We start from the raw sequence: 19,964 nt of genomic DNA, 5'->3' as shown, positions 1-19,964 counted from the left end.
AGGTCACATATCCCACTGGTTTTTGTATTTTTGTTGCTCTCTTTTTATGTTTTAATGAAGTATATACATATATATAAAATCGTTATGTACATACATTAGCTGCATTATATTATATATGCAGCCCAAGACAATTTTTCTTCACTCAGTGCAACCCAGGCAAGCCCAAAGGTTGGACACCTATGCTTTAAATCAAGATAAATCCATCAGGGCAAGTGAAAGATAGTCACACAAAATTCAGTCACACTCTCAGATGAGAATATTGAGCTTGCAGCTGCTAAATTGCCAGCAATCACTGAAATGAGACTGTCAGAGAATCATGCAGAGTTGGAAATGATATCCAGGTGGGTGATTTTTACCATACCAGCTTCACATTGACCCTTGTGGAAGCTTAAAAGCTGCCAAAAATCCTCTACAGGAAGTTTCTGAAGAACGCAGAGCATGAATCTCCCACCATCAGAATAAGACTGAAATTCTTTAGCTTCCTGAAATGTGGATCTTTCTCCTCTGGATGGATCTCCTCTTTCTTCTCCCCTTCCCTTGGATCTTCCCCCCTGACAGGATATCTGTTCGTAGAATCACAGAATCACCAGGGTTGGAAAGGACCTCCAAGATCATCCAGTCAACATACCACTTATTGTCAGTTTTTGTTTTCCTTGTTCTAAATGTGTCTTAACCCAAGGTGGAAGTTGGGCTGATAGGATGGACCACTGGCTCTGGAGAGCTGCAGAAGTGGCTGTTTTTCCATGGCCATTAAGTGTAGTAGCTTCATTGTCAAAGGTGAGATGGGTGGTTTTGTAAGGAGGTGTGTTTTTGAGAGGTCTTGCTCATTGCAAAGCAGAGGAAGAATTTGATGAATAGAGAGAGAATTTATTAACCCAGGGAGTCCCGCAGAGCATGCAGATCTGCTATGGCTGAAGCAGAAGCAAGTTCTGTGGTTTGTGAGTGGATAATTCCTAAGGAAATACTTGAAAATGATTTTTTCTGGAGCAGAAGGGAGGAGTCGTTCCCATTTCTTTGGATATTGTATAAGATGTGCTCTGAATCTGAGAATAAAACCAGTGAGCTCCTGGTGTCTTCTCCCACAGCAGCAGGAAGTGTTTGTAGATGGACACGGTTAGTTTTGCTGCTGTATCATTTCCAGTAACTAAATCTGTTAGATCCCAAAGTCCAGATGTGTAGTAGTTCCTTTGGGAAGGAGTGGGATGACTCCAAGTTTGATGCTGGTGCCTCCTCTGCTTTAATCCACCATTTGGCCCTAGAACTGATGCCCTCCCAGGGGGGGAATTATTTAAGCCCAGTGTGTGCTTTCATGACTGGTTCCCTGACTGAGCATGGGAGGCGTACTTGTTCCTCAGAGCCTTTTTCTTAAATCCCACCAAATTCAGGGGGAAGAAGACTCAAAGCATAGGGAGCTGAGACCTTCTGCATGGCACGTGATGGTAATGGCTGATGGTCAGACTTGATGATCTTAGAGGTTTTTTCTAACCTCAGTGATTCTATGATAAGTTAGCCAGGACCAGAGATGCCATCCCATCATTTCCCAGCTCCTGCAGCTGCAAGTCTTTAGATTTCTGTCCTGACACTTTTGACCTCCCTCAGGTTACAGCACATTGACTCACCAACCAACTTCCTTGCTGCAGACCACAGCATCCCCTTGCATGTAGCTTTACAGAATCACAGAATAACAGAATGGCCAGGGTTGGAAGGGACCTCAAGGATCATAGAGCTCCTGTCAAATGCAGGGCCACCAACCTCCACATTTCATAGCAGCCCAGGCTGCCCAGGGCCCCATCCAACCTGCTCATTATCAGTATTTGGATTCCCACAAAGTGGGCTGATTGGGGTTATGTTGATCCATAGCAACAGAAGTGGGTTTTTTTTTACTCCCCTGAATTATTGACTTGTGTGTGTGTGAATGGCTCACGGATAGAAGTACGTGATACGTAGTAGATACGTGGGATCAGGGAAGCCAAGGCGCAGGCAGAACTGAACTTGGCAAGGGACGTGAAAAACAATAAGAAAACCTTCTACAGGTACATTGCCCAGAAGAGACAGGCCAAAACGGGCGTACCTACTTTGGTAAATTTAAAAGGAGAACTGGCTTCAACAGATGAAGAGAAAGCTGAGGTGCTGAATGAGTTCTTCACCTCGGTCTTCACTGGTGGCCAGGATTCTAGTCTTTTTCACGTCCCTGAACCCTGCATCCCCAAACCTCTATGTGGGGACCAAGGAGGTAAATCCCTCCCCACTGTAAGGGCAGAGCAAGTCCGAGAGTGCCTCCTTAGACTGAATGAATACAAGTCTATGGGGCTGGATGGCGTGCATCCCAGGGTCCTGAAGGAGCTGGCTGAGGTGGTTGCCGAGCCGCTCTCCATCATATTTGAGAAGTCGTGGCTGTCAGGTGAGGTCCCGAACGACTGGAGGAAGGGTCACGTCACTCCCATATACAAGAAGGGGAGCAGGGAGGACCCGGGGAACTACAGGCCGGTGAGTCTCACCTCCGTGCCTGGGAAGATCATGGAACAGATCCTCCTGGACAACATGCTCGGTCACATAAAGAATGAGCATGTGATCCGAGACAGCCAGCACGGCTTCACCAAAGGAAGGTCATGCCTAACTCGTCTTGTGGCCTTCTATGATGGAGTGACAGCATTGGTGGACGAAGGGAAGGCGACTGATGTCATTTACCTGGACCTGAGCAAGGCCTTTGACATGGTCCCCCACCACATCCTCATCTCCAAATTGGAGGGAAGTGGATTTGATGGGTGGACGACCCGATGGATAAGCAATTGGTTGAAAGGCCGCAGACAGAGGGTGGTGGTCAATGGCTCTATGTCCAGGTGGAGGCCGGTAACAAGTGGTGTCCCCCAAGGGTCTGTCTTGGGACCGGTGCTCTTTAACATCTTTATTAATGACATCGATGAGGGAATTGAGTGCACCCTCAGCAAGTTTGCTGACGACACCAAGCTGAGTGGTGCGGTTGATACGGTGGAAGGAAGGGATGCCATTCAGAGGGACCTCGACAGGCTGGAGGGCTGAGCTAGGGTGAACCTGATGAGGTTCAACACGGCAAAGTGCAAGGTTTTGCATTTGGGCCGGAAGAACCCCAGGCACCTGTACAGGCTGGGAGGAGTGGTCCTTGAGAGCAGCTCGGCAGAGAAGGACCTGGGGGTCCTGATGGACGAGAGACTGAATATGAGCCAGCAGTGCGCTCTGGCAGCTCGAAAGGCAAATGGGATCCTGGGCTCCATCAGGAGAGGGGTGGTCAGCAGGGACAGGGAGCTGATTGTCCCTCTCTACTCGGCTCTTGTGAGGCCCCACCTGGAGTACTGTGTCCAGGTGTGGAGCCCTCAGTACAAGAAAGACATTGAGATTTTGGAAAGGGTCCAGAGGAGGGCGACTAAGATGATCAGGGGGCTGGAGCACCTCCCCTATGAGGACAGGCTGAGGGAGTTGGGCTTGTTCAGCCTGGAGAAGAGAAGGCTGCGGGGTGACCTCATTGCAGCCTATCAATACCTGAAGGGAACCTACACCCAGGAGGGGAGTAAACTCTTCAAAAGGGCTGACAACAGCAGGACTAGGGGAAATGGTTTTAAGTTGAGGGGGGGAAGATTTAGGTTGGATGTTAGGGGGAAGTTCTTTACTAGGAGAGTGGTCAGGCCCTGGAACGGGCTGCCCAGGGAGGTTGTGGATGCCCCGTCCTTGGACGTGTTTAAGGCCAGGTTGGACGGGGTCCTGGGCAACCTGATCTGAATGTGTATGTTTGGTGGCCCTGCTAGGCAGGGGGGTTGGAACTACATGATCCTTGGGGTCCCTTCCAACCCGGGTGATTCTGTGATTCTGTGATAGAACGGGAGCAAATTGGGTTGTTCCTGGTGTGACCATTACATTAGCACTCTGTGATCTCTCTATGCTGCTTCATTCTCTGTGCACCTACCTGGCTGTTGTGGTAGATCATCTGGAGGGTGCTCTGTAACCGAGGCTTGCTCCCACTCTGTTATCAGAGTGTTTTTAGGCTTGTTTTCCCTCCTGGAGACTCCCTAGGCAGCTTAGGCACGTGCAGTCTTTGCTGTTTTGCTTCGTTTTGTTTTTTTAATAGATTGCTCTGTATGTTAGCAAAGGAAAGAAATCTGAATCTGAAGAGGAGAAGCTGATCTGTAAATAAGTGGAACTGTTTAATCTACATGTAAATGTTTGCCTTTTCAGCCAAAAGCGATTGAAAAGAAGACTCAGCTGTCTGTCCCAGCTCATTTGGTATGCGCTATTACTGTACTCCATAAAAAGTGGCAGCCAGTGGGGAAAAAAAACAGCTCAAAATGTCATCGATCTGCTAAGCGTGACTGTAGGGGTTGCCTAAGGGATGAGAGCTTGGAAATTCCTTTCTGGGATGCAGAAGTATTTCTGTGTGCTCGCATGGGAGACAACTTCTGTGTGTTTTGTTCTGCGCTGTTGTCTTCTGTGTGGGCTGCAGTTGTTTTGCATAGCAATAAGTTCATAATTAGACACCAAAAAAAGTATGACTCCAATTATTCTTGATAGCGGTTTCATTAGGGAGGAACTCCGCTGCGCTGTGTGACTGCTCCTTCTTTTTGAGTGGTCTGACTACCTCTGCTTACAGAGGTACAGCCCTGCTGTAGTCCTGGTGGGTCCTTGTGAGCAGTTACTGCATTGTTACAGGCTGAGTCCTCTCCTGCACATTTTTGGGATCCAGGAGACAAAAATAACAAGCGAGAATCTTTTTCTCCCTGTATGTCTATCAATCAAAATGATAAAGATATTTATGACTTGCACATTTTAATGGCGTAATTAGATATAATTACATGTTCAAATGATTACACATATGAACACTAATTACATAATTGAAGACAATTATGCTAACTAGGTAAATACATAATTAACTAAACATCTCTGGTAAAATCGAGGAAATTTGTACGCCATCCAAAGGAAGGAAAATCACAATAAACAACAAGTGGTAACCCTGTGGGTCTGACAGTGGAAATGGAGAGAGATGCCCAGAGCCTCAATAGTATCTCCAGAGCAGAAGAGCCTTTGGGTGCAGATCACAGAATCACAGCATGGCCTTGGTTGCAAAGGAGCACAGTGCTCATCCAGCTCCAACCCCCTGCTGTGTGCAGGTCACCAACCAGCAGCCCAGGCTGCCCAGAGCCACATCCAGCCTGGCCTTGAATGCCTGCAGGGATGGGGCATCCACAGCCTCCTTGGGCAACCTGTGCCAGTGCCTCACCACCCTCTGGCTGAAAAACTTCCTCCTCATATCCAACCTAAACCTCCCCTGTCTCAGTTTAAAACCATTCCCCTTGTCCTGTCACCATCCACCCCTGTAGATCATTACTGTGTGCTGGGCAGTGCCAAATAAATGACTGCAGTGACTGTCAACTTCACAAGTTTTAAACATTTGCTGATTAGTTTACGTCTTTCCTTTGGAAATCTCTGCTCACTCTTGTTTGATAATAGGATGTTTACCACAGCCTTTGCTCTACATTCTGCTCCCTTAGCCCTGTCCTTTATTTTTCATTGCGTGCTGAACCAGGTTCTTTTTCTTAATTAATTTCTGTTTGCTGTTCTCTTGATATGTGGCAGCTGTTCCTTGCTCCCTTTCCTTGGCACTTGGTGGGAGTCATATAAAGGTATGCCAAGAAAGCTCAACAAGACATGAATGATGCTATTGGTGATTATTGAATTTCTGATCCATTTTCTTCTTCTCGTGTTCTAATTTGAAAATAAGCTCTCGTCTCAAAGTTGGGAAGACTCAAACACGTGCTGCATTTGTTTTCCTTTTGCAAATATTGTGCTTTTTACGACTTTTGTGAGGGTGGATGGTGATAGGACAAGGGGGAATGGTTTTAAACTGAGACAGGGGAGGTTTGGGTTGGATATGAGGAGGAAGTTCTTCATCCAGAGGGTGGTGAGGCACTGGCACAGGTTGCCCAAGGAGGCTGTGGATGCCCCATCCCTGCAGGCATTCAAGGCCAGGCTGGATGTGGCTCTGGGCAGCCTGGGCTGCTGGTTGGCGACCTGCACACAGCAGGGGGTTGGAACTGGATGATCTTTGAGGTCCTGTGCAACCCAAGCCATTCTGTGAATCTGTGGTTCTTTTTGAATCAGTTTGCATCCTTGGCCTTCCTTTCATCATGGCAATAGTTTGTTACTGTTAGCCATGCAGCAAGGTTATATTTTGGATGTGGATTTTTTTTTTTTTTGTAATGTTAATGGAAATAATTTGATAATTGTGCTTGATAATTTCAGTTGTTCCCTCTGATTTCTAATGAGAACTAGTGGGGTTGGTGCAGTCCGTGGTTTTTGCTTAGCAGCTGTTGATCTTTTCTGGTTTTAGCTCTGCTGATAGGATTTCGTACTGAGTTGCAGCTTCAAGATTACTTCTGGATTCCCTTTTCTGTCTTCTACCCACCTCCCCAGTTCTGCCACCTTTCAAGCAAAAATTGATGTCATTTCCATCCATTGCCATCACAGCTAAATAGGGTAAATGTCAGGATCACACTCTCCTATTTGGCTCTGTCAGTTTACAAAGTGCACCTCAGCAGCTCAGCAGCTCAGCAGCTCATACAGCTCAGTTAATGCTAATGGATTCCAGAGATTGTGCATTGATTCAGGAGGTGGTCTGGGATTGAAGGGGGTGTTTGCCTCATGCTTTGCAGGGTGCCATGCAGGGAGGGCTCAGGAGTTGCTGGTTGTGTCCAGTGAGGATGTGAAGGCAGCGCCCAGTGGTCACCAGAGCTCACTATTTGGAAGGGATTTTCCTCTGCGTGCAGCAGGGCTGTTTATCAGCAGTGTTTGAAATAAAGCACGATTATCCCGGATTACACCTTATGAAGTTTTTAAAATGGGAACTAGTTTAAATAAACAGACTGATATTGCATCGCAGGAAATCGATAAGCCTGGTGCTATTTGCAGAAGGCGATGCAGTGGAAAAAGAGCCATTTAAACCCGGCGGTTTGCGATGCTCGGTTAAGTGGATTTAATGTGCTCGAGCAGAGGTGTGCCAGCTCAGCATGGCGATGCCCAGTGCGGGTGGTGGCGCTTTGGCCCTGCAGCCCCAGCATTGTGCAGGTCTCCATCTCATAGCATTCGCCATCTGCACTGAAATAGCTTTCCCCTGTGATCCTATTTTAGCTACGCCATGCTGGCGTCAGCCGCTGCTGCTTTTGTTTTCTTGTTTACAGGCGTATTTATTTGTGACGCTTGTCAGTCAGTTGGGAGGCTGCACATCTGCTCAGAAACATCCTCATAGAACGGCCTGGGTTATAAAGGAGCACAATGCTCATCTGGTTTCAACCCCCCTGCTATGTGCAGGGTCGCCAACCAGCAGACCAGGCTGCCCAGAGCCACATCCAGCCTGGCCTTGAAGCATCCAGCATGGCCTTCCTGCTTTCCAGTGCAAGCAGCAGTCAGGGTTTGTATTAGGAAAGATGAGAAGAGGGATGTTTCCTTCTGTCTTCCTCAGTTTAAGTGTCTGGGTGTGCTCTGGCCCTCTTGAGTGCTTGGCTGCTCCCAGGGGTCTCGCAGAGAAAGGAAACGGGCAGAGCGCAGCAGCAGAAGCTCTGCTGCCTTAAGGAATGCTGCAATAGGAAAAAAATAAAAGCATCAGTTTTACACTGCCTACATTTCAGGATGCCTTTGTCACTTTGAAATGCAGTTTTATTATGAAAACTGACTTTAAAGTTAAAAAAAAATGCTGTTTAGCAGAGAGCTTTTCCTTTCTCTGTTTAGACTCGAGTCTTCTGAGTTTAACAACAGAAGCATGTTTTTATGCCTTTCTGCTCTCAAGGGAAACAAGCAGCTCTGGGAACAGAGGAGCTGATGGCTTTTGGCTTCCTACTTCTTGTGCTCTGGTTGCGCTGCTGCTCCCCAGAGTTCTGTCCTGCACATCCCTGTCCCCAGGCTGGAAGGAGATGTGGCCTCTGGACACCAGGAGTGTGGGATCTGTCACTGCCTTTGTCAGCCCTGGGGGAAGCCAGACACTGGGCTTCAAAAGGTTCTGCAGCCATTTGGAGTTTGGATCTCCTTGCTTAAAAAATGGGGCTAAAATAGCTGTTTAGGGTAAGGGGAGATCTTGATGTCTTGGAATCCTGTGAGGATGGTGTGGGTTCCAGCAGGCTGCAGTTGTGCAGGGGAACTGGGCGATGGAAACCCAGCAAAGGGAAGGTGGCTGCTTTGGGGCCATGAAGGTGGTTCCTGCACTGGAGGACACAGAGTTTGTATCCATGGGTCTGTGCTGACCCCCAGTGCTCCTGGAGAGGTCCTTTGGCACTGCTGACTGTGATTTAAGGAAGCACTGAGGATGAAGGATCCTTTGTATAAGCATCTTAGGTTGGAGTGGCTGGGGGAAGCCGTGCCTAATCTGTTCTGTCATTGCCTTTCTTTGGCCTCTTCTGTTGAAAAATGATCTTCCATCAACTGCTAATCCCTTGTTCTAAAAGTGTTACTGCTCTACCTCTTCAGTCAGTATTCCAAAGTTGCAGAGCTTATATGCCACGTTTCTATGAATTTAATGAGCATGGTGGCTTTCTCTATACCATTCTGCAGTGGTTTGTATAACCATCACAGTGGGACCGTTGCCTTAGATTTTATTCCATCTGATCAATTTCTGTTTGCTACCACCAGAAAACCTCTCAGTGTTTTGATCCAACAGCTCAGAGCAGCGATGGAACTGGCAAGGAGCATGTGGCTAGCTGTGGTTCCAGCTTCATCCTCAGTCCTTACAGCTTCTAAGTCAGGATGGGGCCTTCCCAGCAGCTCATCCTCACTGTGAACACTTTCCAGTGGCCACCAGATTCTCAGCTTTCTCATCACAGCATCGCTGTTGTAACTCATGTGACTTTGGTTATACGAAAGTCTCCTTGCAATGGTGAAAATTTAAACAAGTGTCTTGAATTTATTTGCCTTCAAACCATTTAAGAACTATAGTGAATGCATTTCCATGCATTTTAAGTTATGAGGATGTATTTATGACTCCAGTGTTTTAACATAGTATATACCAGCATTGGAAGGCCAGCATAAAAATCAGTAACTGAGAATTCAAGCGGTGCTGTGCCTCTGTCATTCTGCCCTTAGTTCATGTTCTTTATCATGAGGGTGAAGTTGTATTTCATTTTGAAGCAAGTTAATGCTTCTGAATGCAAATCCTCAGAGAATAATAAAAACCATATCGTTCACAGGTCTTCGGATCATTTCACAAAGCTCACTGAATAATTTATTTGATGGTCAGTGAATAATTTCCCATCAGGAATGCCTAACTGTGCAAGGCATTGTATGTCTTGCAACTGTTGACGTTGTTGAGGTTATATTGACGTGGGTGGAAGTAGGGCTCCGTGAAATTAATGGAACTCAGTCCTTTTCAGTTGATGCTGAGAAGTTCAGCTGCTATACGAGATGGAAAAAGACTCCATCCTTCAGTGAAATATTGACAGTAAAACGTATATTGATTAATCAGTAGGAAAGCGCAAATTTTTTGAAGCAGTGAAGCTTCTTAAAGTCATAAGGAAAATCATTATAGTCAAAGGAGGATAAACTACTGCAATTAATTATTTAGCAGGTTACAAAAAGATGTTTTGAGAAGATATCTATGGATGTTTCCCCAGACACCCCCTTTTGATAAAGAAAACCAGGCTGTTATAGGATCCTGCTTATCTTAACGCAAGACGTTGCTTTACTTATCTAACAGAATCTTTTTTGCAATTGAAAGCAAGTTGTTTTACCAGCTTAGAATCATAGAGTCATAGAATCACCAAGGTTGGAGAAGACCTCTAAGATCATCTAGTTCAACTGTTCACCTACCAACAGTATTGCCCACTAAACCAAGTCCCTCAGTACTACATCTGAATGTTTCTTGGGCACCTCCAGGGACAGTGACCCACCACCTCCCTGGGCAGCCCATTCCATTGCCTGACCACCCTTTGGGAGAATAAATTTTTCCTAATAACCAACCTGAGCCTCCCCTGGGGCAACTGTTGACCCCACAGTTGTAATGATTTGCTCGTTAATTTCTTCCTACAATGTTCAGTTCACTTAAAATTTCTTCATTTGTGTGTAGTCCACCTTTAGATTTTCAACCTTCAAATGAAAGAAATCCTTCCTCCTTCCTCTGATAAATGGAGGAAATTCTTCATATTGGTGTTCAGGCAGTTTAGCCATGTGTGATGCCTAACTTGTTCTTTGATGGCAGTGTGTGTTTGCCAGCTTAGACCCAAACTACTTCAAGATAACAAAGTCAGCTTTTCTGCCTTGCAAGCTGCAGTTGTGTTAAACATGTAGTTCTCTTTGAAAAAAGCTCGTTAGAGAAAGCATGTGCTTCCCTCATCTTACTCCTCTGTGCAGGTGGGGATGCGCAGCCCCCTGCCATAACCCTTCTCCATCATTTCCTGGGTGCTGAGTTGTGCTCTGGTGGAGCTCTGCAAATGCCTTCTCAGCATTTATAGGAAATAAATCAATGTGTTCTCTGAGGGGAAACATACAGCAAATGTAACAGGAGAATTGTCTGGAGGAAAACTTGTGTTTGCTGATGGCTTTGGGTTTTGTTGCCTGGCCATTCTATTCCTCCACATCTGGGTGTTTCCTGGTAATGTTAATAGGGATTTAAAAACGAATTTGGGCTGCTTAAGAGGTGTATTATCCCATTGTTAATTATACCGTGTCTATAACAAGTAATGATAATACATCAGGTCTGTCTTCAGACCTAGCAGTGGCATTCCATCCACCATTTTCTCCAGTGTCACCTCAGGGTCAGTTGGTGCCCTGCTGTCACACAGTGAGCTGCTTGGCAAAGGGATGGGAAGAGGTGATGCCTCAAGGAGTGCTGTAAACATTTCTCAGTGCTACGAGGAGTTGGAGTTGCTGTGCTGTGGGGAGGAGCTGCATTTTGCTCAGCATATCTGTGAGATTTGTGCATGCAGAAGGTCAGTTCATACAGAAATCCTGGCTTGTGCTGCTGGGGCTTGGCTAGCTGTTGGGTGACTTGGCTTTAAGTTGAGAAAGGAAACGTCTGTCTTGCAGTAGCACAGAAGTTTCAGAAATGAAGGGATAGGTAGCTCAGGTCTATATCAGATGCTAATGTCTTCAGTTATTCTTCCTGCCCATTGGTTTATTTTCCCTGTTTTTCCTTGTGTTACACCAGTCGAACTGGAAAGCAAATTGTGAGGTCTCTGGCACTGAATCAGAACCGATCATGTGCTGCGTGTTAACACTTACTGTCTTTGATCGGTTTTAGATAAGTAAAAAACCTGTGCTTTTCTACATTGACCCACTGAAGCATTAGTTTGTGTGTAAGTGTGAGCACCTGAGTTGTCCCATGAAAGTCAGGGGCACTGGCCATGTGCCTGTTTTCTGTGGACATAGCTCAGCCTTGTCTCTGTTGCTGTGAAGTTAGAGCAGGGCTGGTACTTGATGTTCAGGGTGGCACCTCAGCTGCTGCAGACCTGAAATAGATTTGGAAGAGGAAGAGTCTCCCATTCTGCATTTGGTTTCTCACTGACAGCAGCTTAGTAGCCCTGTTGAAGATGGAGGATTATCATTTTTGGCAGTAAGAAGCGTTTGCTTGGGATTGGCTGCTATGCCAGTCTTGATATTTCACACAACAAATTGTGTGCAATCAACACCACTTTTACTAGAAGCTGTTTTTATTCAATACAGCAGTATTTCAGACCTTGCTGTATCTAATAAATAGGAGGAGAATCTCGTATACCACTGCAGCATCCCGATAGCCCAAAGCAATATCTAGTCAAATGAATCTGGACGTTTTGTACCCTCTGTGCCACTGGGCATGCTGCATCCTGTGGCCCTGCTTTACTATAAAAGCCATCGAAACTCAGCACCTTTCTGCCTTTTTTAATCCATACGTGTAACTAATCCTGTAACTTAGAGACGTGAATGTTCTCCTTTTACATATGGTGGGGCTGAACTGGTGAACGCCTGGAAGAATTGCTGGAGTCAATGTGAGCTTGCAAAGTGAGCACAGTGCAGAGTTGTGCTGGCCAGTGGGGTTCAGATCAGTGCTGTGAGGCCCACAGATGGGGTGCTGCTGGTGGGGATCTCCATGCCAAGGACACTGACCATCTCTGTGCAGAAACCTGAGGGTTGGACAGCCCAGAAATACTGTCTCTTCCACTCGATGTTGGTGTAAACACATAAAGCATAAAATGGAGATGTTTGTGCACAATAACCAGAAATCAGTACAGCCCATTGTTTAAGACATAGGGTAGAAGAGAGGGGAAAAAAAAACCTCCTTAAATGTTTCAAAACATTCTTGCTTATGAAGAATCAGGAGGTGGGAGAAATATATTTGGAAATCAGAGATTCCCAGGTTCTACATTTGTTTGCTCACTGATGGCAGCTTTCCATCCCCATCCAAAATAGGGCAGCTCTTAGGAGTTGGGCTCAGTGATCACTGTGAGCCCCATCATAATTCAGTATTTTGCACTGTGTCTTCTGTGTTTATCATGAAGGTGAGTGCTTTTGCTTTTGGTAGCTGCTGCGCCAGTCATTGCTTTCACGAGAATAAAACTAATCTGGAAGAAAAATACAAGGGACTTTTTTTCCTCTTCTTTGGTCATACTTTAAGATGGATTTTTCTGAAGGTTCGTGTCTTTATGCATAAAGAAATGTAGCACATCCCAGTGAAGTTGTGCAAAGAGCTCTGTCACACCTGCTGACATGCAAAGGAAGACTTTAATCTCAGGTGGGGATTTCAGGATTTTAGCAGTGGTCAGGAGAGACTCCACATCCTTGTTTCCTTAGCCATATCAGAGGGCAGCAGCTCAATTGGTGGCAGTGAGATGCCATAGGATCCCAGCCCAGCATGAGGTGTATCTATTTTAAGGCATGTATTTACTGTGTTCGATATCAGTGCTGCAGTGTACGAAACAGACTGTCAGAACTTTGTTTTCTATCAGCTGTTTCCAAGGAAGAATGAAAATATCCTGTGCTAATTCTATTGAAAATATTGAGTGGTGACCCCATCACTCCCTGGGCACCCTGTGCCAGTGCTGGACCTCTCCTTCAGAAAATCATAGACTCATAGAATGGCCTGGGTTGCAAAGGAGCACAGTGCTCATCCAGCTCCAACCCCCTGCTGTGTGCAGGTCGCCAACCAGCAGCCCAGGCTGCCCAGAGCCACATCCAGCCTGGCCTTGAATGCCTGCAGGGATGGGGCATCCACAGCCTCCTTGGGCAACCTGTGCCAGTGCCTCACCACCCTCTGGCTGAAAAACTTCCTCCTCATATCCAACTTAAACCTCCCCTGTCTCACTTTAAAACCATTCCCCTTGTCCTGTCACCATCCACCCTTGTACTGTCCATCCTACCTGGTGGAATATTTAGAGAAGGATGTTTCCTTGGAGCTGATGCTCCCCTCTCAGCTCCTGTCTCCAGCTGATGAAAGCACTGACCCAAAGCAGATTGCAACCCAAACCCTAAATCAACGCATTTTTCAGAAAATCCATCGATGGCATGGTTTGTTTTTATTGTTGATTTGGTTTGGTTTTTGTAGAAATAAGAATTCAGATTATATGATTTTAAAGATATTTTAAAGTTTGCTGATATTTACTATTTTAATACATAGAATCATAGAATCACTAAGGTTGGAAAAGACCTAAAAGCTCATCCAGTCCAACCGTTCACCTATTCCCAATAGCTCCCACTAAACCATGTCCCTCAACACAACATCCAGTCTTTCCTTGAACACCCCCAGGGTCGGTGATTCCACCACCTCCCTGGGCATCCATTCCAGTGCCTGACCACCCTTTCTGAAAAGTAATACTTCCTCATGTCCAGCCTGAATCTCCCCTGCCGTAGCTTGAAACCATTCCCTCTGGTCCTATTACTAATGACACGAGAGAAGAGGCCGACCCCCAGCTCACTACAACCTCCCTTCAGGAAAATATATAGACAGTAATACAATCTTTGGCAGATGTTATTGAAAACTTTTTTTTTTTTTATCTGCTGCTTTGTCTGGGCAGGATTAGTTGGTAGAATCTGAGAAAAATCAGGCAAAGTATTCTTGCAGTTCTTCTCACCTACATTTTTAGTTATAAAAAAGTAAAGTCTGCAGTTGCAGGAATGCTGCCTGAGGGCACTGAAGCTGTAGAGTGAAATATGGTTGTGCGTACCAGGGCATCCACTTCTGCCAATCCAGGGCTGCCAAAGGTGTTGATGGTTCAGGGAACAGTCATGCATACACAAATCAGAGAAAGATGTAAGAATATAGAATCATAGAATCACCAAGGTGGGAAGAGACCTCCAAGCTCATCCAGTCCAACCATCCACCTGCCACCAATATTTCCCCACTAAACCACGTCCCTCAGTACCACATCTAAATGTTTCTTGAACACCTCCAGGGACGGTGACTCCACCACTCCATGTGCAGCCCATCCCAGGGAATTACCACTCTTTTGGAGAATAAGTTTTTCCTAACATCAGCCTGAATCCCCCTTGGTGCAACATGAGGCCACTCCTTCTCGTCCTATTGCTAGTTGTGAGGGAGAAGAGGCTGACTGTAAGTAGGTACAACCATTTAAGTCATGCTGTGGCCAGATGGGTTAGAACGTAGTCATTCAAAAAGACTGAATTATTGTGAATGAATTGTTCATAAGTTGTCTTTGACATACACATGTTTTATAAGAAGAAGAGGAAAGAGTGATTTGTTAACTAAAGACCAGAATTATGGCAGAGCAGTGATGGTGTGTGGGTGAGATTTCCCAATATGCAGTGGTAACAGTGAGTGCTTTGGAAACTGTGTCCTCAGAAGCAAGTGAGCGCGTATCTGTGTGATGGATTAACATCTGTTAGTTCAGTTTGTGCATGCTATGATGTGCAGGTGTAGCTCTGTAATTAAAAAAGTTGGTGTTATGACTAGAGATGGCTCTGACCTCTTGATGAAACAGAATTTATTTCCTTCCTGCATTATGCACGCTGTGTGGATAGCACGCAGGGTGTGCTGTGTTACTTCTGCGTTAGAAACAGGGTTCTAAGCAGGAAAGAAGGTTATGCACAGCCGAAGCTGACAGCTGTATCTGATAGGTACATCTGGTTGAAGGGTTGCTTTGTGCCAAGTAATGGGGAAAAATGCAGTACATGAACTATATGGATACTCACTTAATCTGCTTTAAAAATATTTCAAAACAGATTATTTATTATAATTTTATGTATATATATATATTTATATAATATTTATTTGTTTAGAATCCCCTGCAGTAGAGAAGCAGAGATGCTTGTTTGGGTTTTGAGGCCAGTACTTGCCATGGTGTCCCATGAACCCAATGGTCCCCATTTTCCCACCCCTCCCCACCCTGAAAGCAGCATGATGTTGGTTGTGACAGCAATGATGTTGGTTGTGACAGCAATGATGTTGGTTGTGTGACAGCAATGCCATGAAGGTCGTTGTGTTAAGCATTGAGGAGAGCTTGCATACCCAAGGATGGATTAAGAGGTGACCCCAACAGCTTGCAGTGAGTGAAGCCGTGAAGGACCTCGATGAAAAAAGCTGTTGAGGCTCAGACATCTGGCATTCTGATGCCTGGTTTCTTGATTAATGCATTCACATCGTGTCTCAGAATCACCATTCTTCTGAGTTCATTCAATAAATTACAATGCAGTATTGATCAGAGTGTTTTCTTGTGTATGTTGAGTTAAAGCTAAGGTAAATAATGACCTGAAGTGAAATCAGACCACTGACATTGCTGAATATCTTTTAAGAGATGATCAGCTACGCCTTTCATTCTTCAGGAGTCTCCACACACACTACAAAATTATTTACTTAGTTGAAATCATGCCTCTTGCCCCTGAAGCATATATATATCTTCATGTTTAAAGCTGTCTGTGTCTGTTTACAGCCAGACACATTCTTGTTGAAACACTTCATAACAAGGAGAAGATTGGTACATCCAGATTAAGGCTCAGGGTTGGAAGGCGTTTGCAATTATAAAAGGCAAAAGTGGCATCTTCCATAGAAATGCTACTGTAATTTTTGATATAAATTACATAGAATTATCTAGATGCTGTTAATACCTTCAACACATTATTTAGATTACATGTTCTTTACTAGGAGAGGCTGTATTTCATCACTTGAAACACTTTGAGTGAGAGGAATAGGAAGAAGAGCAAAATCTTGCCATCACCTTTTTTCCATCTAAAAATCAAACACAACTGTTTTGATAGTTACGATTACACAGAGGGAAATAAAACGTACGAGAGTCTCAGTAAGTATCTTAAATACTATTTTGAGATCGTTTGTAAGCATTTGAAATATATGTATGATGAAATTGTATTCTGCAGCATGTGAACACTGTGTGTTCCAAAATTATCCTGCAGCACATTTATATGGATGATTTAAAAGCCCGAGAGCCAAGAGTTTATAATAGAAGTACAGACAGATTGAGGCTGGTAAATATAGCAGCACTAATAGTGTCTGAATGTTGTAGATGTGGAGTTTGGCATATTTGCTTTATTCCAAAGCAGCAAAACCATGCAAGAGTTATACAGGTCACCTGGCAAGAGGGCAAAGCCACTCAGCCTTATGATTTTAACAAGCCAGAAAGAGGTGAAAAATGTTATGAAATATTTCTTACTGTGATTTCAGCCTCAGAAGCCGCACCTGCACTTGTTTCAAGGGGAATAGAATTTATGTAAGCTGCAACCATCATGAATTTAGGGACATGGTTAGTGGGTGTGGTGGGGATGGGTTGATGGTTTGTCTTGATGATCTTAGAGATCTTTTCTAACCTCATTGATTCTGTGATTCAGTTGCTTTTCCTTATGACTGGTGACCCTGGCTTTTCTTCTAGCTTCCTAAAAGAAAGTTCCTTCTGCAGCGGTAGGATGATGGTTGTCTGAGCCTCAAAGGGCAAAGGAGGAGGAATAACTCAGTTCCAAGGACTTCCTCCTTGCTGGCTTGTTTGCTGGTTAACTTTACAAGTAACTGATGCCTAATTTTCATGGAGGGTTTGCATTCCCATTGGGTATTAAATGCAAAAGCCTTTTGCAGTGACCGCTGGTCAGCCCACATTGCTGCTGGGAGCAATGGATTCCCACATCGGATGGTGGTGCAGTTTCTTCATGGCACATTTTGTCTCTTGCCACTTTCTGGAATGGCTGAGGTTTGCTTTATTCAGTGGGCTATATGGGTTTTGTTGAGTCAGCACCATGAGAGCTTTGTTTCCTTGCTGGGCCCAAGTCTCCTGACCCTGGCAGCTGTTGGGTGCTATGGGCAGTTTGATGACTTTGAAATTGAACAGTTCACTTCAGAAAGTCTGCACATTGGGAAAATAATTGCTAGAGTAAAATGCAAAAGGCATTTAAAAAAACAAAGAAGGAATAGGTGTTCATCATTTGCAGTTTCAGGCAAATGCTTAACATCAGATTTGGTGGTAGCTGTTCTGAAAGTACTTCTTCGCCTTTGATGAGAGCGATTTCAGAAAGAATGGTTTGCATTCACAGCACGTGCTCCCGGTGAGATGTCTGTTAACAGGGAGTTCTTCTGCAGCCATTTCAGCTCTGTGTCACCAGCGGGGGCTTGGAGTTATTCCCCACATCTCTGCCACGCTCCTGGCTCTCCAGCCGCCGGTGAGATCTCCAACCTGCAGCTTCAAGTAACGGTCTTTTTTTTTTTTGATGCTTGCTCAGATCAGGTGGACCAAAACAGCGGGAAGTGCGTCTGACAGATTTCAAGACTCGAGCGTCTTCAATGAAACGCTGCGGATAGCCAACATCCAGCGCCACCAGGGAGGCCGCTACTACTGCAAGGCTGAGAACGGCCTGGGCTCACCGGCCATCAAGTCCATACGAGTGGATGTGTACTGTAAGTAATGGCGGGGAGGTTCTTCCTGCACTCCCCTAGAGAGAAGGGGCTGATTTGCAGGGCTTCTTAACATACTGTCAACCCCACAGCCACCACGAAACCACGGGAGTTCAGGGCATGTTCTACATCTTTGGGAGTAGTTATGCTCGGAAGTCCTGTGGCTGCTCTGGCTGAGGTCAGGTGGGGCTGCTCTTCTATGGACATATCTTAAAAACAATAATTAAAAACAAAACAAAAAAGTTCACAATAAAAGTCCATCTCAGCCTGGTTTGTCAGCAGCATGCTTACGTAGTACGCAGCCCTTAATTCGGTGCGTTTTGACTGTTGTTCCTGTCAGAAGTGATGAAAGAGGAAATGCAGGTGATTTTGTCTTATTGTGCTTTAATTGTTGCTCAGATCGGTGGGTTTTTGATTTTGGTGGCAATCTCTTCACGTTCCCATGAAACTGTTTTAAAAGCTACCCTTGAAATGCTGGGCGGTGAAAGTGGTGAAAGTATGGAGATTGTGGTGCCATTGGTCACCTGGGCTGGCAGGAAAAGAGGAGACAAGTGAAAGCATGAAGGATGTATCCAATGTGCGTGCACAAAAGGGGATAAAACTGAAAAAAAATCCCTATCTGACTTGTACGTACGGCAGGATCAGGTGAGGCAATGAAGCTCGTTTGTAATCGGGTAGTTTATCACTCTAGGTTTAATGACAAACTTTGCGTTTAACTCTATAAATTATGTGATTGGGTTCAGCTGTTGGAAAGAGATCGGAGTGCTCCACACAGCTGTTGTGCACACTTCAGGTTAAGGAGAACAGTCAAAAATCTCTTTGAAGTACTTCAAGGATGGAAAATCTTCGCAATACACATTTTGGAGACTCTTCTGATGCAAGCAGTGTCATGAAAACAAGTGTGTTTACATGCACATAAATAGTTAAACTGAGCCCTTCAAAAAGAAGCCTGTCTTGTGACTTTATAAGCACTGAGCTTTTGTTTCCCCAAAAGTACCCTCTGTCTGTCAGTTGAACCTCAAGATATTTGCTACTTCAGGGACCCAAGAGCTGGGGATTTCTGTGCTTCCCTTATGGGATGGTGGAATTCCCTCCTGGGGGATTTTCTTGCCTCGCAGAAGATTTCAGGATGTTCCCAATGAGTGCACTTACCTTCATGATTTGCTTAACTAGCCATAACTTATAACCAGTGCTAAAATTCTACCTCCTTTATAAACAATAATTGAATTAGTAAGTAATTGCTCATTCATTTGTTGAAGTCCAATGAGTAGACAACACTCAGTGCTTGCTGTGAGGTTGGCTTATTTAAGCGAGCCTTTCTGGATGGCACTGAAGCAAGTCTCTTTTGCCCCAGCACCCACTTGTTAGATTCTCCTTAATTGTTCACGTCAGGTGTGGCTGTGAAACTGCTGCTGGCAGGATGTGTTGTCTGGAGGTTGTGATGCTGTGTGGTCTGAGCAGGGAGAGTTATGAAAGGTTGCTTTGACGTGCTGTTTCTTTTTCAACTTGGAGAGTGAGTTCCTTCTGGCAGAAGCCTTTTCCTCCCATCATGCTTTATTTAGCTATTTCCCTGTGTTCTTGAATTTGTTGTCTGGGATTCATTACGGTTTTATTTTATTTACTTATTTATTTAACATCACATGCTGCTTCTCAATACACCTCTAATACAGATGTATTTCTGGAACGTGACAAACTTCAGGTTCCAGCTGTGATTAAATCCCAGGTGATTGCCCATCATAGGCAGGCAGATATTTCACTGGGTATTGTCATCTATTATTGGTCAAATACGTGTGGGCAGACTGGTGTGCAGAGCTCGATACCAGTGCAGATTGGATCTAGCTGTGAACAAGATGGGACTGAAAAGACTGTGCCCCACAGAGGTCAGGCAGGTTGAAGCTCATAGGACACAGAAGCACTGCAATAAAAAATGTTTTAAATTTTGTGATGAAGCCCCCAAGTCGGTTTAAGTAAACAAGTAGAATATATATATTTCTGAAAAAAGTGCATCACTGAAATATTACCACAGAATCATAGAATGGCCTGGGTTGAAAAAGACCACAATGCTCAACCAGTTTCAACCCCCCTGCTATGCACAGGGTCACCAAACACCAGACCAGGCTGCCCAGAGCCACATCCAGCC

At 45.0% G+C, this 19,964-nt stretch overlaps 1 protein-coding gene across 5 annotated transcripts in view; it reads left to right on the top strand.

The window, feature by feature from the left end:
• MDGA2 (MAM domain containing glycosylphosphatidylinositol anchor 2) overlaps nt 1–19,964 on the top strand; it is a 315,520-nt gene that overhangs the window by 103,488 nt on the left and 192,068 nt on the right. For all 5 annotated transcript variants that reach the window (XM_042868550.1, XM_042868537.1, XM_042868569.1 and 2 more), the window contains exon 3: nt 17,653–17,827. In XM_042868550.1, the coding sequence (XP_042724484.1) occupies nt 17,653–17,827 (175 nt within the window). The remainder of the gene's footprint in view (nt 1–17,652; nt 17,828–19,964) is intronic.

Source organism: Lagopus leucura, unplaced genomic scaffold, assembly GCF_019238085.1.
Source record: "Lagopus leucura isolate 7727_CA_CO unplaced genomic scaffold, USGS_WTPT01 Super-Scaffold_1, whole genome shotgun sequence".
In the NCBI taxonomy this organism is placed as follows: Eukaryota; Metazoa; Chordata; class Aves; order Galliformes; family Phasianidae; genus Lagopus; species Lagopus leucura.
This window is presented reverse-complemented; position numbering and strand designations above follow the sequence as displayed.